This window comes from Cibotium barometz, chromosome 1, assembly GCF_041138505.1.
Source record: "Cibotium barometz isolate CiBa-2024 chromosome 1, ASM4113850v1, whole genome shotgun sequence".
Lineage (NCBI taxonomy): Eukaryota > Viridiplantae > Streptophyta > Polypodiopsida > Cyatheales > Cibotiaceae > Cibotium > Cibotium barometz.
Genome location: NC_141046.1, coordinates 14,300,930 through 14,315,351, shown reverse-complemented (window position 1 = coordinate 14,315,351; position 14,422 = coordinate 14,300,930). Strand labels below are relative to the sequence as shown.

The 14,422-nt window shown below is 45.5% G+C and overlaps 2 protein-coding genes across 2 annotated transcripts; both read left to right on the top strand.

Moving 5' to 3' along the window:
* Window positions 1-888: 888 nt before the first annotated feature.
* Window positions 889-2,236, top strand: LOC147641633 (uncharacterized). The gene has a single exon (XM_086803938.1). The coding sequence runs from the start codon at window positions 1,316-1,318 to the stop codon at window positions 2,234-2,236; it is 921 nt and encodes a 306-aa protein (XP_086660064.1). The 5' UTR covers window positions 889-1,315.
* A 112-nt stretch (window positions 2,237-2,348) lies between these two features.
* On the top strand, window positions 2,349-4,284 carry LOC147641632 (uncharacterized). The gene is made up of 2 exons (XM_086795947.1): window positions 2,349-3,419; window positions 3,541-4,284. The coding sequence occupies exons 1-2, from the start codon at window positions 2,385-2,387 to the stop codon at window positions 3,967-3,969; spliced, it is 1,464 nt and encodes a 487-aa protein (XP_086652073.1). The 5' UTR covers window positions 2,349-2,384; the 3' UTR covers window positions 3,970-4,284.
* The last annotated feature ends 10,138 nt before the right edge of the window (window positions 4,285-14,422 follow it).

Here is a 14,422-nt window from a genome sequence, read left to right as displayed (position 1 = left end):
GAAGAGGCTGCATCAAACCTTTGATATGAAGGATTTGGGTGATGCAAATCACATTTTGGGTATGCGGATACTTCGGGACAGAAATCAACATGTGTTGTATTTGTCTCAGAAGGAATACATTGGCAAAGTTTTGCAGAGGTTCAATATGGACGGGGGGAAGAAGACTAGTACTCCTTTGCCTCCATATGTGAAACTCAGTGCTATGGACAGCCCACAGTCGGATAGAGACAGGGCTGATATGGCCAAGGTTCCGTATGCTTCAGCTTGTGGCAGTCTCATGTATACCATGGTTGCTACTAGGCCGGACATTGCATTTGCAGCGGGAGTAGTTTCTAGATACATGGCTAAACCTGGCAAAAAGCATTGGTGGGAAGCAGTGAAAGGTGTCATGAGATACCTGAAGGGCACACAGGATATGTGCATTTGCTTTGGCAAACAGGATGCATTAGTGCATGGTTACACGGATTCGGATTATGCCGGTCATCCAGATAACCGGAAGTCTACTACCGGTTATGTGTTTACATTCACAGGAGGTGCTGTGTCATGGATATCCAGGATGCAGAAGTGCACAGCCTTATCTACTACAGAGGCCGAGTATATTGCAGCCACAGAGGCTTGCAAGGAGGCATTATGGCTATCTCGGTTAGTGGTTGATTTGGGTTATACAGGGGATGTTCCATTGTTGCATTGTGACCAGGGTTGTTTCTCGTACGCGTACGAATCAATTCGTACGGCACGATTCGTACGGTACGATACCGTACGATATCGTACGATATCGTACGGTACGATATGCCAGTTCTGCCCGTTTTTAGCCGTTGCGCCGCCGCCGACTGCGCAATTTTGTAGCCGTTTCTGTCCGTTGTTGTAGCCGTTTTGTAGCCGTTTGCTGGCCGTTTTGGGCATGCTTTGTGACCCATGTGCCCATTGGCCATGGCCCATGCTACATGGCCTTATAAAATGCCCACCCCCTAAGCCTCTCTCAAAGCTCTAGCCTCTCAATGCTCATTACTCTAGTGAGTTGTAACCATCAAGCCCCCCCCTCTCTTGAGTCTTGCTCAAGTGACCATCAAGCCCCCCCCCCCTCTCTCTCTCTCTCTCTCTCAACTCTCAACTTTCAAGCCACTCTCTCCCCCATAGGCCCTCTCTCAAGCCTCTCTCTCTCTCTCAAGCCTTTAGGCTCTCTCTCTCTCAAGAGTCAAGACTCAAGCCTCACTCTCTCATTTTCTCAAGCCTCTCTCTCTCTCTCTCTCTCTCTCTCTCTCTCTCTCAAGCCTATCCATCTCTTGAATCTTCTAACTTCTCTCTCTCTATTACAATGACAAGGGAGAAGAATGAAGCCTTCAATGTGCATGCTATCCATGTAGAGAAAGCCGATGGAAAGTCCAAGTCATATAGGTGGACTTGTAAGTATTGTGGCAAACAATACACAAGTGGAGTTACTAGGCTTCTCCAACATGTTGGAAAGGTGGGGGGGCAAGTTGCGCCATGCAAGGAAGTCCCCCTTGCTATATCCGATGAGATCTTCAACAAGATCAAGGGTGGATTGGGTGCTCACTATGATAGTGGTAGAAGCTCAAGGGCGGATGATGAGGTCATTTCCCCGCCTTGTGATACATCCTCCCCCGCCGCCTCCATCGGTGCCACCTCCATCGGTGCCGCCTCCGCCTCCGCCTCCTCAAAGAGACAAAGGCTTGAGTCTCCCATGAGGCAAGCCACTCTAGCCCAAGCCACCGGGGGGTTCTCTTCTTCTCTATCACATCTCCGAGAACGGCAACGGCTAGCGGATATAGAGATTGCACGCACCATTATTGAGTGCAATCTCTCATTCCATGTACTCAAGGTAGATCAATGGAAGTCAATGGTGAAAGCCATTGCAAATGTGGGCCCATGTGAAGGATGGACCGGCGTCTCCTATCATGACATGCGCACGAAGAGGCTTGTGGACGAGAGGGAAAGAATCGATAGATCTCTCAATCCGGTGCGGGCGGCATGGTCCAAGTATGGGTGTAGCATCCTCTCCGACGGATGGAGTGACCGGAAGAAGAGAGGCATCATCAATATACTTGTCTCTTGCCCTCTTGGCACATACTTTGTGCGGGGCGTGGATTCCGGAAAGGCGGGGAGGAAAACATCGGGTGCATTCATATATCGCCATATCAAGCAAGCCATCATGGAGGTAAGTTTCAACTTTCAAATTGCACTAAAGTCTTTAAAGTTTAGGCTTTGGTATATGTGATATGATCATATGTGGCTATATCATGAGTCATGACTCAAGTCTCATACGGCATACGCTCATTGCATCCATTCATGTGCATTGTGACATGTAGGTTGGATCGAAGAACGTGGTGCAAGTCATCACCGACAACGCTTCAAATTGCCGTCGGATGGGGAAGTTGCTCGAGAAGGACTATCCCTCCATAGTATGGACACCTTGTGCCTCCCATTGCATTGACTTGCTCATGGAGGATATGGGCAAGTTAGTGTGGATGAAGGAAGTAATGACCGAAGCTATCTCTATTGTTACCTTCTTCACCACAAAGGTGAAGGTGCTTGCCATGTTCCGCGAACATAGCAAGTTGGAATTGAAGAAGCCTTCATCTACACACTTCGCCTACATGTGGCTCGTCTTGGAGCGCCTCCACGATGTGAAATCCTCCCTTCGCCAAACAGTGGTCTCCACAATGTGGAATGAGTGGGATGAGCGAGAATCGGCGGAGGCCAAAGCCATGCAACGGCTTTGCCTAAAGGAGGAGTTTTGGCAGTCGGTCCGCACTATTGTCATTGCGGTCACGCCCTTCTATAGGGTATTGCGGATGACCGACATGGAGGGAGCCACCATGGGCCTTCTTGTTCACTTCATGGGAGAGGCCATAGCAGAGTTACGCGTTTCTCCTTCCATCGACGAGGAGAAGCGCGATGGTATGTTGGCCATTGTGGAGAAGAGATGGAAGTGGATGCGAAGACCTATCCATGGTCTTGCCGCTTTATTGCATCCGGCTTACAAATCACCCGCCCTCTTCACCAACGTGGAGCTACTTGAAGCCCGAGATGCTTACTTGCCCAAAGCATTGCCGGAGGATCGCCATGGGAAGTTCCTTGAGGAGCTCATAAGCTACAATGACCAAAGGGGAGGAGCCGCGTTTGCATCTACTACCTGTTGGAAGAGGGAATCCCTTGTGAAGCCCCTCTTTTGGTGGGAGACATTTGGGTATGCGCTCTCAAGCCTCCAAAAGGTGGCTTTGAGAATCCTAGCTCAGGATTGCTCTTCAGGTGCATGTGAGAGGAACTGGAGTTCCTACTCACTTGTACACACGAAGTTACGTAATCGCTTGAGCACGCAACAGTTAGAGCGGCTAGTGTATTGCCGCGCTAACTTGCGCATGCTGCGCGCAATGCAAAAGATGGAATCAGCGAGACAGGTATAAGTTACAACTTATAAGTTATAAGTTATAAGCATTCAAATTTCAAACTTCAATGTTTATTGAAATTTGGAACCAAATTCTAATACATTGCTTGTCACTTGATCATTGTACAATGTAGGTGAATGTGGATGCATTCAAGCTCACAGGGGACACTCTTCAGAGTGTAAACAAAGTGCAGGATGAGGAGGAGGAGAGGATCTATGCAGAGATCTATCGAGAGCTCGAGTCATTTGATCGACGACCTACTCGCACTCGTCGTGGGCGTGGAGGTAGTGGCAGAGGAGTGCAAGTAGGAAGCCGTGGATGCACGGTTCGTGGTGCTCCCAGGGACATAGTGCATACCTATGTGCGGCGTGGATTGGGTAGCTCCACACTCGCTCTTGCAGATGAGGATGCTCCCTTTGGCTTCTCACATGAGCTTAGAGAGCCCGAGTTCGATGATGAGGGCAACCTTCTTAGCGATGGCGACTTCGGCGAGGCCACTGATGTGTCCTCTTCTCATGAGGATGATTTCAGCGAGAGCTCTGATAGTGATGCCTTTGTCTAGTCTCTCCTTGGGCCTTGGCTCTAGCCTCTCTTTTTGTACTCGCGCCTAGCGCGCATGATCGCATCGCACCTCTATACTTATGTACTTTTGTTTGTCACTTCAAACTTGTTTAGTTGTTTTTAATGATATTTTGGTTTGAAACAACTTCTCTAGACTCTACCCTTCCAAATTGAAAATGTCTATGTTTGTAGGTGTTCTTTAATTTAAAAAACCGTATTTTATCGTACCGTATCCCAAAATTTCATATCGTACCGAATATTCCCGTACGGTATCGTACCGTACGGTATCGTATTTTCGTACCGTGACAACTATGATTGTGACAGTCAGAGTGCCATTCAGTTGGCAAAGAACCCTGTTTTTCATGCAAAGACGAAGCATGTGGATGTGAAGTATCACTTCATCAGAGAGGTGATAGAGAATAAGCAAATTCAGCTTGTTAAGATTCATACGGATGACAACCCGGCTGATCTGTTGACAAAGAGTTTGCCTCCGGAGCGGTTTGCTCATTGCAGACACTTGATGGGCATTGGATGAGGCCAGTTTCAGCCTTGATATGGCCTTGTATATTATCATGTACATGCTGATTTTTTTTCTTTACTTAAGGGCACTTTGCCTTTAAGTGGGAGGTTGTTGGGGTAAAGGCGTAATGCCCACCCTTATAGTGTGTACAAGCCCATAAGTTATAGTACATAGTACACTTAGTACTTTTAATGTACTAAGTGCACTGTGTACTAGTGCAATATACATGTGTGATAGGGGAGTCACACACTCATCTTGGTGAGTTGACTTATCCCCACAACTCTCTCTCTCTCTCTCTCCCTTGTTTCTCTGTGTATGTCTCCCACATGAACTCTAACCCTAATTCTCTCTCCCATTCAAAGATCAAGGGCATTGTTGAATCCCTTGGGTCTATCAATGTATCAGTGGAGGATGATGATTTGGTGAGTGTTTGTCTGAATGGACTTGGCAAAGAGTACAAGTCATTCAAGACCTCCATTGCAGTTAGGGAGAATATTCTCAACTTTCAAGACTTGATATCTATGCTGATCATAGAAGAAAAGGCTTTAGGTGAGGATTTTTCTTCACAAAGCAAGAACACATCGGAACAGGCCTTCTTCAGGTAGAGACAGAGGTAGAGGTCGTGGTCGAGGCCAAGGTGGTGGCCGACAAGGAAATTAGAATTCTGGACAACAACAGTCCAATGATTCACAGCAGCAATCATACACAGGTGGAAGAGACCAGTCTAGAGGCAGGGGGAGCCAAAGAGGCCGAGGTGGTTGGCAAAGAAATCAAAATGCAAATAGCATAGAGTGCTATTACTGTGGTAAACTAGGACACATGGCAAAGGATTGTTATAAAAAGTAGAATGACATTAAAAGTGGGAAGTTGTAGCAAGGCAACTATGCATCATCTAGCAAACATGGAAGTGATAACAGAAGTGAGCAGTTGTTTGTGATGCAGTACATGCTTAGTTCCATAATAGGAGATGTGTCAGGATCTCAAGATATATGGTATGTGGATTCTGGTGCCTCTAACCACATGACCAGTCATGCTGAGTGGTTTAGAGATATACAGAAAATGGAAAAACCAGGTTATGTAGAAACAGGTGATGATATTGCGCATCCCATTGCGCATGTTGGTAAAGTATCACTGTCTATGCAGGATGGCAAAATGAAGTACTTGGTTGATGTACTTCATTTTTCGAATATTTCTGTTGGACACATGGTTGAGCAGGGTCTGCAAGTGAGGTTTAATCTTCAAGGATGTTTTGTGAAAGACTTCAAAAATAAGTGTCGCTTGGCTGCAAAGGGTAACAGAAATGGCAGGATGTTTACTTTGGATGTGAACATACCTGAGATAAAGGCAGTCATGTTTGCGCATGGAACAGGTGTCATTGCAGATATTGACATATGGCACAAGCGCATTGGTTATGTGAATGTACAGCGACCGAAGTCTATACAGGCCCAAAATATTATTGTAGGATTGCCAAAGTTTAAGGTTGACGGTATGCATAAGGTATGTGAAGCATGCCAACTTGGTAAGCAGGCCAAACATGCTTTCCCACATGAAAAGCATGTCAGTGCAAGACCAGTGGATGTCATACGTTGAGATGTATGGGAACCGACCAAGACTGCAACAATTGTAGGTTGCAGGTACTATGTTACATTCATTGATGACCACACTAGGAAAGTTGGGGTTTATTTCATGAAGAAGAAAAGTGAGGTGTTTGCTCACTTTCAAAGATTTAAAGCCTTGGTCGAGAAGGAAAAAGGCATGCAAATAAAATGCCTAAGATCAAATGGTGGGGGAGAATATTTCTCCAATGAGTTCAACGATTTCCTGAGAAAGCAGGGAATCAAGAGGCAGTTTACGTGTAGGTACACTCCGCAACAGAATGGTGTTGTAGAAAGGAAAAACATGCACATTGCAGAAGTGGCACGTGCCTTGATAGCTGAAAAGAATATGCCACATTACTTTTGGTCACAGAAGCAGTAGCAACTGCTGTGTACATTATGAACAGAACACCCACTGCAGCTATTCATGGTATGACTCCTGAACAGAAGTTTACATGCATAAGACCGGATATGTCTCACTTGAAAGTGTTGGATCCAAAGGCATATCCGGTCTTATGAAGTGAGAACAAAGTTGGATCCAAAGGCAGAAAAATGCATCTTCATTGGTTATGCTATGGAGCAAAAAGATTATAGGTGCTATAACCCTACCACTCGTGAGATGTGAGTAAGCAGAGATGTTGTCTTCGATGAGATGAGTAGCTGGTATGCACTAGTAGTGAAGGCAACAGAAGATGCAGATGTAAGAAGTGTTGATGTTGCACCACATGTAGAGCAGCAATCACAGGTGCTGAGTGAATCTGGGGAGTCCTCGAGCAGTGGATCCAATGTTAGTCCATGGTTAGGCAGGTTGAGGAATGATGCAGGTACACATGTATTACGGAAAGGAAAGGAAAAGGTAGATCAACCTTTTGTGCCTGATTTGTCAGCAAGTCACTCATATGTGGATGGTGACTAGTGGCTCTGAGCAGAGCCTTGATGAGGAGCTTGGCATTCCGTCTGTGGTTACTCCAGGTGTAAGGAGAACCAGGACTGTTTTGAGAACACCTGACAGTGATCCAGGTGTACAGAGGTCTACGAGGATTAGATACCTTGTTGACAGGTTGAGATATGATGGATATACAACCCATCATTATGCTTACATGGTAAAAGCAATACAGGAGGTTGAGCCCACTTGCTTTGAGCAGGCAATTAGAAATAAGAAATGGAAAGATGCCATGGATGAGGAGATGGCAACATTGGATGCAAATGCAACATGGGAGTTAGTGCCTTTGTCTAAGGAAAAGAAGGCAATTGGATGTAAGTGGGTGTATAAAGTCAAGCACAATGTTGATAGTTCAGTGAGCAGGTACAAGGCCAGACTTATGGCATAGACTATGAGGAGACATTCAGCCTGGTTGCAAGAATGGCAACCATGAGAGCTGTCATTGCTATGGCTGCAGCGAAGGATTGGTCTTTACATTAAATGGATATAAAGAATGCTTTCTTACATGGTGATTTGCAAGAAGTGTACATGATGCAGTCACCAGGTTATGAGAGTGATGCACATCCAGATTTTGTGTGCAGGTTACGCAAAGCCTTGTATGGCTTGAAGCAGGCACCCAGAGCATGGTCAAACAAGATCGGGGAGTATCTTGTTACCATTGGATTTCAGATATTCAATGCAGATTTTTCATTATATGTGAAGAGACAGATAGAGGGATCATGCTATGAGTCATCTATGTGGATGACTTGATTATCACTGTGGTGATAGTGATGCAGACATACATGATGTCAGGATGCTTTTGAAGCAGAAGTTTGAGATGAAGGATTTGGGTGAGCTGTGGTATTTCTTGGGCATATAGGTGGTGAGATCACCTCATGGCATTTTGCTATTGCAGAGGCAGTATGGCTTGGATATGTTGTCCAAGTATGGTATGACAGGCTGTAAGCCTATTTCAGTGCCATTGGAGCAGAACACAACGCTTTTCGCAGATATAGGTGAGCTTTTGGAGGACCTCACTACATACAGGCACATAGTGGGTAGTCTGATCTACATGACCATTACAAGACCAGACTTGAGCTATGATGTTGGACTTGTGAGTCAGTTTATATGTAGGCCCCTAGGAAGCCACACTTGGATGTAGCTAGACGGATCCTGAGGTACATAAAGTCCACAGTTGATTATGGACTTTTCTATGAGGCTAGTACAGAGATACAGTTGCATGGGTACAAGATGCTGATTGGGCTGGTAGTATTGCAAACAAGAGATCTACCAGTGGTTTTATGTTCTCATTTAGGAGTGCTGCTGTGAGTTGGAGCAGTAAGAAGCAGCCAAGAGTTGCCTTGTTGAGTACAGAGACACAGTACAGGGTTGCTATTATGGCAGCTTGTGAGGTAGCTTGGTTTCAGAAGCTACTTGGTGACATGGGAGAGCTCGTGGATAGGGCAATTGTCATATATTGTGACAACATGAGTATCATATAGTTGGCCAGTAACCCAGTATATCATGCTAGAACGAAGCACATTGAGGTGCATTATTACTTTGTGAGGGAGAAGGTTCTAGCAGGAGATGTAGATCTGGTATATGTCAGCACAGAGGATCCGGTGGCTGACATCTTCACGAAGGCATTGGGCACAGGGAACGGAGACAGAAAAGATTGAGAATGGCCATTTCCTATGACTATAGAGTGACATGGGACGGGAATGGGAACGGGAAGATGCTGCCATCCCCAACATTCCCGAGTCTAAAAATGCTCATTCCCTGTGACTATGGGCCAAGCAAAGTTCCTTGTTGTTCGTGGTGGCATCTTGTTTTGAGAGGAAACAGGTTGGCCGGTGCTCTCTCCGAGGTGATTCCAATATTCGCGATGCTAGAGGATCCATGGTTGCATCTTCACCGACTTATCTTCTTCCGACTCTTGCACACTATGAGCTGTAGAGGGGGTGTTAGAATTTATGCATCTCAGTGTTTTGGGGATCTATCATTTATTTGGTATTTTATGTATTTTCTCCTATTTATTTTGTCCAGGGCCAGTCAGCCAGCCCTAGAGGCAGTCGGCCAGGTCTCTCGTGCACTATATAAGGAGTTCCCCCATTATTCACTAATTCATCCCCTTCCCTTGCACAAGTTCAACGCTCAGTTGTTGGCTATTGCCATTGTAAAGCTTTACTGCTGTTATGAAAGGTGATCTTGTTCAACTCTCTCAATCTCCTTTGCACTCTCTCATAAGTTTTACTGTTTATGCTTCCGCTTGTGCATTCTCCATCACTTTTGTCCTTGGATTCCTTAGAATCCTGTTTACCCTTGCCTATGTCTTTGTTTTTGTTGTTGTTGTTGTTGTTGGAGTTTCCTTTTCCGCCTTTGTCTTTGCCCTTGTTAGAGGCAACAAAGGTAGACTCCGACTTGTCTTTTCTTCGAAGCATGCACTTGTTGTGGAGATAACTCACGACTTCTTCAAAAGGGGAGAGAGGATCACGGAAATAAATATTATTCCTAAAAGATTCAAAGGAAGCAGGCAACTTACCAAGAAGTTTATGGATGGGATTGTTGATGGTGCTCCCGTACTCCTCAAGCTACAGCTTGATACGGGTGAACTTTCCAATCTTCTCAATCAAGTTATTTGACTCATTGATTGTAAGCTTCTCTAGATCTGACTCCAATTTGGCAATCTTCGTTGCTGTCAAAACTCTTCCCTACCTCCTCTTGATCTCTGTCCACATCTGATGAGCATTACTCCGGGTAGAGACAAACTGTGCTTGTATAGATGGAGTCATGCAATGGATGATGATAAGACAAGCCCGAGCATCCAATATGCTTCTCGAAGCAGGGTCCACCAAGTGAGGTGTAGAGATAGCCATCCACACACCGGATCCTTCCAGCAACAACTGATAGTTGGTGAGTGTAGAAAGACCAAGTATGATAGTTTCATGGAGTCACTGACTTGGGGAGGATTGTAGGATGGTATGTGGGTAGGGGTGGGAGCAAGACCTAGATGAGAGAAACTTAGAGAGGAAAGATTGGGAATAGGAAACACCCGTGGAGCAATGGGAGTAGGGGATCCAGGCTGTGATGGAGCTGGAGAATCAACATGAGAAGGAGCAGCAGTAGAGAAACCTCGTGAAGCCATGTCCTCTGACAAGAAACCTTCTCTGAAGAAAGGGGCTGAAAAAATCAGCAAGTCCTCCTCTCAAGCTGTGCACAGCAAGAAGAAAGGGAGGGAGGGTGGGAAACTAAAAGAAGGGAAAGAAGGAAGATCTCTCCAAGATGTAGATCCCTATCCTCAGCACGTAGAAGAGGGCTTCAGTAATCCAGCCAGCATGAAAATCAGCAATCTTTGCTGAAAATTCAGAAATACAACAGTCCCAAGTGTTAGATGAAGAAAACGTAGCAATCTTGAGGAAGCCTTTGCTCCCGGAAGAAAACGCACCACCTTCTACACCGAAATCTCCAGAAAACGCAACAAACTGTCGAAGCCTCTGCTCCAAAACAGAAAATGCAGCTCTTTTGCTCAGAGGTCAGTGTTTTTCTTTGATACCATGAAAGAAAGTGAAGCAAATAGAAAACACAGATGTAGGCCCAGGTACAAGACTTATAAATGCTGGAAACTGATGTTTATTGCTGAAAACTGCACACGAGGGAAGCCCGTAGGTGTTGTACAATGGTAAGAAGCAGTAGCAGCTGCTAATGACCTCAAATGAGTGCGGAAAAATGAGATGAATTGGGGGAAAGGGGGATCAGCCCTTATATACTCCCCCATAAGCTGGTAGGCCAGCTGTAGCAGGCCGACAGCAGCACAGTAGCATAAAATGCTACATAAATGCTGAAAAATACCTTAAAATGGTTGAAAAATGTTGAATAATAATATTTGCAAAGATATGCCAATGCAGGACCTCATAAATGGCCAATACAAGCATGAAAATGGTGATGTAGACCATTTGGAGATGATATAATCCAACATGGCATGGCATTCTTGGTATTCATGAGCATTAAGCAAGCATAATAGGCAGCCAAGCAAGTATTTTGGGCAGCACATGTGCAAGGGCTTGGACCCGTCGGCAGCAAGAAAACAAGTCGGAATCAGATGTCCCAGATGGCAGCTTGTCCAACAGGCCAACAGCCCTAGGCACAGCCCGACCAGCAGCAGATTCACATATAAAAGCATGGCACATCATTCAGTCCTGGAGGTGTGGAGTTCAGCGTTCAACATCTAGAAGTCAGCATTCAGAATTCATCCAGTCAAAGTCATCATCATCATCATCATCAAAGATCTTTACAGATCTCAGTTGTAACCATCTCATTTAATTTTGTTGCATTGCATTTGCATTGAAACTATTCTCTTCTTCTTAAGGACTTCTAAGTGTAGTTTAGTTGAAACCGGCCTTCAGAAATTTGAGGGGCGGTGAAACAAATACTCGCACACAAAACACTTCATCACCCATGGGGACCTGGAAAAGGAAACAAACAGGGGGAGCTAGAGTGCTCCTGCAAAAATTACACGGACACCGATTGGCCCCAAAACGCAGTGGCGTCCCTTGCAGTATTTCTTTACTTGATCAAATTTGAGTACAAAGTACAACTTGTAGAATCCTCCACCAATAGGATCCCTTATAGTTTCACCTAGGACTTCCAAAAGAGAACTCTCGTTATTAAAGCACTGCATACCATAGAGAAGGCACACCTGTACAACACCTCCCTGCTTGAAAAGGTCTTCTCCATCTCTACCATGGATCCCTCAAACCCTTTCCCAAACAGTAGTAGGGCTGTACCAAACCATATGTCCTTCCCTGTAGTCACAGCTTGCATGTAACCTCGAGAAACTACAACCTATTCACATGAATCCAAAGACATGCTTTCCACATGAAACCAAAGATGTGTATCCCATAAACCATAAGCCTGTTTCCTCGCTACCAAAGTCTTGTTTCCTCTCGAAAAACTAATGTCTTGTTTCATGACAGATATACCATCCAAGCACGGTTGCCAAAACCCAGAGAGAAAGATAGAGGACGTGTCAAGCAATCCCTGAATACACGTAAGTTCAAGACGAAGAGTAACAACACAACTCTTCCATGAACATCATCCTGTGCATCTTAGCTTGATCCTCTGTATCCCAATCAGAGCCTGCAATACATGATGAGAGAGAGAGACAGAGAGAAAAATAGAGCTCTCTCTGACGGAGGTGTCGATGATCTGGTAGACAGCGAGAGCGATCATGGAGGTCTTGTTGGTGCCGAACTGGGCCTGGACGATAACGTCACGGTTCTAGATGATGGGACGGTTAGCGCGTTACTGAATAACCGAGGGCCCCTCGAAGCCGTAGACGTAGATGCCCCGCAGGAGCTCATCTTGGACACCCATCATGTCGGAGCTGCTGTACATCTTCACGCCCGGACTTGTCTCATAGGCCATGCCATCGTTGTCCACCGGCGCCATGCCTCTGCCACCACCTTAGACCATTGCTCTGCCTGCACCATCAACACAGATCATCGCTCTACCTACACCTAAATCCATCGCGTCCGCCTGGCTGCTTTCACACAGGCAGTCGCCACGTGCATGTGGACTGCTCCACTTTGCCGAAGGTCGCCCGCTTCGCTGCTTCCATACATGCAGCGGCCTGGCTGCTTTCACACATGCAGCCCGCTTGGCGCCCATTGCTGTCCTCCTGTCCTGTAGACATGTACGCCACCAGCTCAGTCCACGCACAGCATAGTGTAAGGTCCTGAGGCACGTACAACATGGCGTAAGGTCCTACGCTGAAGATCTATGAGTCGCCTATACTCTCTGGTGACCAACCACCCAAAGAGAGAAGTGCCAGACGCCACCATAGTCACGACCAGAAACCAAGAGAAGCGCCACACGCCACTCGACCACTCCAATTCTGCCACCGTTCGGTTTTTTATAAAGATGCAATTCACTTTCTCCAAAAAGCCAAAAGCAGATAGCAAAAACGCATGCTTCCAAAAATAAAATTATTTTAAGCCTTCAAAGGTTATAAAACCTTATAAACTCAAAATCCCTTTTTGTCCTTTTCACACTTGGCTGGCCACATATGGGTTTCCTTTTCATATCCAAGCTGATGCCGTTCACAGTATCCATCCCGTGCTCGTGCCCGTGCCCACCTGCTTCTTGTCCAGAGAAAAACACAAGGTCGTAACAATAGTTAAGGTTAAGGTTATTTTACTACGATCAAACTCCTCGCATGTCACATTTGTATCAAAGCGTTACAGGGTAACCAGCCTTTGTTTATGTTCATCCCTTAAGTCTTTCAGTAAAGCCATGATGATAGTCGCTTCCGCTTAGTTAAATCCAGTTCTCAAGATCTTGCAGGCGATCCTTGGGGTTTTTCCCTTAGGCATGCATCAATAACCCATTCATTTGCATTCTTGTATAGCATATAGGGACGCACATGGCTTGCATCAGTATAGTAGTATAGATAGTCAATCTAAGCATCTTGCATTTGCAAGGCATACAAGATTTATCCATGAGTTTTTGGGGAAGAATGACATCCATTAGCAAAGGAGAAAATGGAGTTTTGGGCTTCAACTAGCACATAGTTGTTAGAGGCATCAGAGGCGTTTGGTACGAGGCGGGTATGGTACGCGTCTCAAAAGACTCGTATGTTTTAGAGACGTTAGAGGCATGTTAGAGGCGTCTTATATATATATATATATATATATATATAAGACGCCTCTAACATGCTATATATACATACATACATACATACATACATGCGTACGTACGTAATGAATCATGATATATATATATATATATATATATAGAGAGAGAGAGAGAGAGAGAGAGAGAGAGAGAGAGAGAGAGAGAGAGAGAGAGAGAGAGAGAGAGAGAGAGAGAAATGAAATGAAATGAAATGATATATTAACGTCTTCAGAAGGCCAAAATAACCTATGAGACCAAAAAGGTTACAACAATTGGTGGATCTGATACAATGTCTGTGTAAGAAAAGCTAAAAACAACTAAACAACTAACTGAAATTGAAACAACTATGAGGAAAAGTACGGTACTAGGGGCTCCTAATGAATAACATCTGGGAGGACAACTCCAGCAACAAAGGTAAGCATCATACACATCACTATCCAAAGATGTCTCTCATCGGTCGATGGCGGATATCCTCAATGTCCTCCATGGTGAGTACTCTGACTGGACGTCTCCCATGCCGTGCTAGTATGGTCCTGATCCTCTGTTGTAGTCTCCGCCGGTGTCGAGATGGGCCTCTCATCTTGGGGCGCCTGGACTGCCCCAGCTCTATAGCCCGATCAATGAGTGTACCTCTGGTGCGGCTATACTCTCAAGACCTTAGACGGTAGAGAGAGAGAGAGAGAGAGAGAGAGAGAGAGAGAGAGAGAGAGTCAACTTTCAAGACCTTAGACGGTAGAGTCTAGAC

Coding starts and splice junctions, on each gene's coding strand:
- LOC147641633 (XM_086803938.1), top strand. CDS start 1,316: ATGACAAGGGAGAAGAATGAAGCCTTCAATGTGCATGCTATCCATGTA.
- LOC147641632 (XM_086795947.1), top strand. CDS start 2,385: ATGGGGAAGTTGCTCGAGAAGGACTATCCCTCCATAGTATGGACACCT. Junction 3,420..3,540: donor AGATGGAATCAGCGAGACAG/GTATAAGTTACA, acceptor TGTACAATGTAG/GTGAATGTGGATGCATTCAA.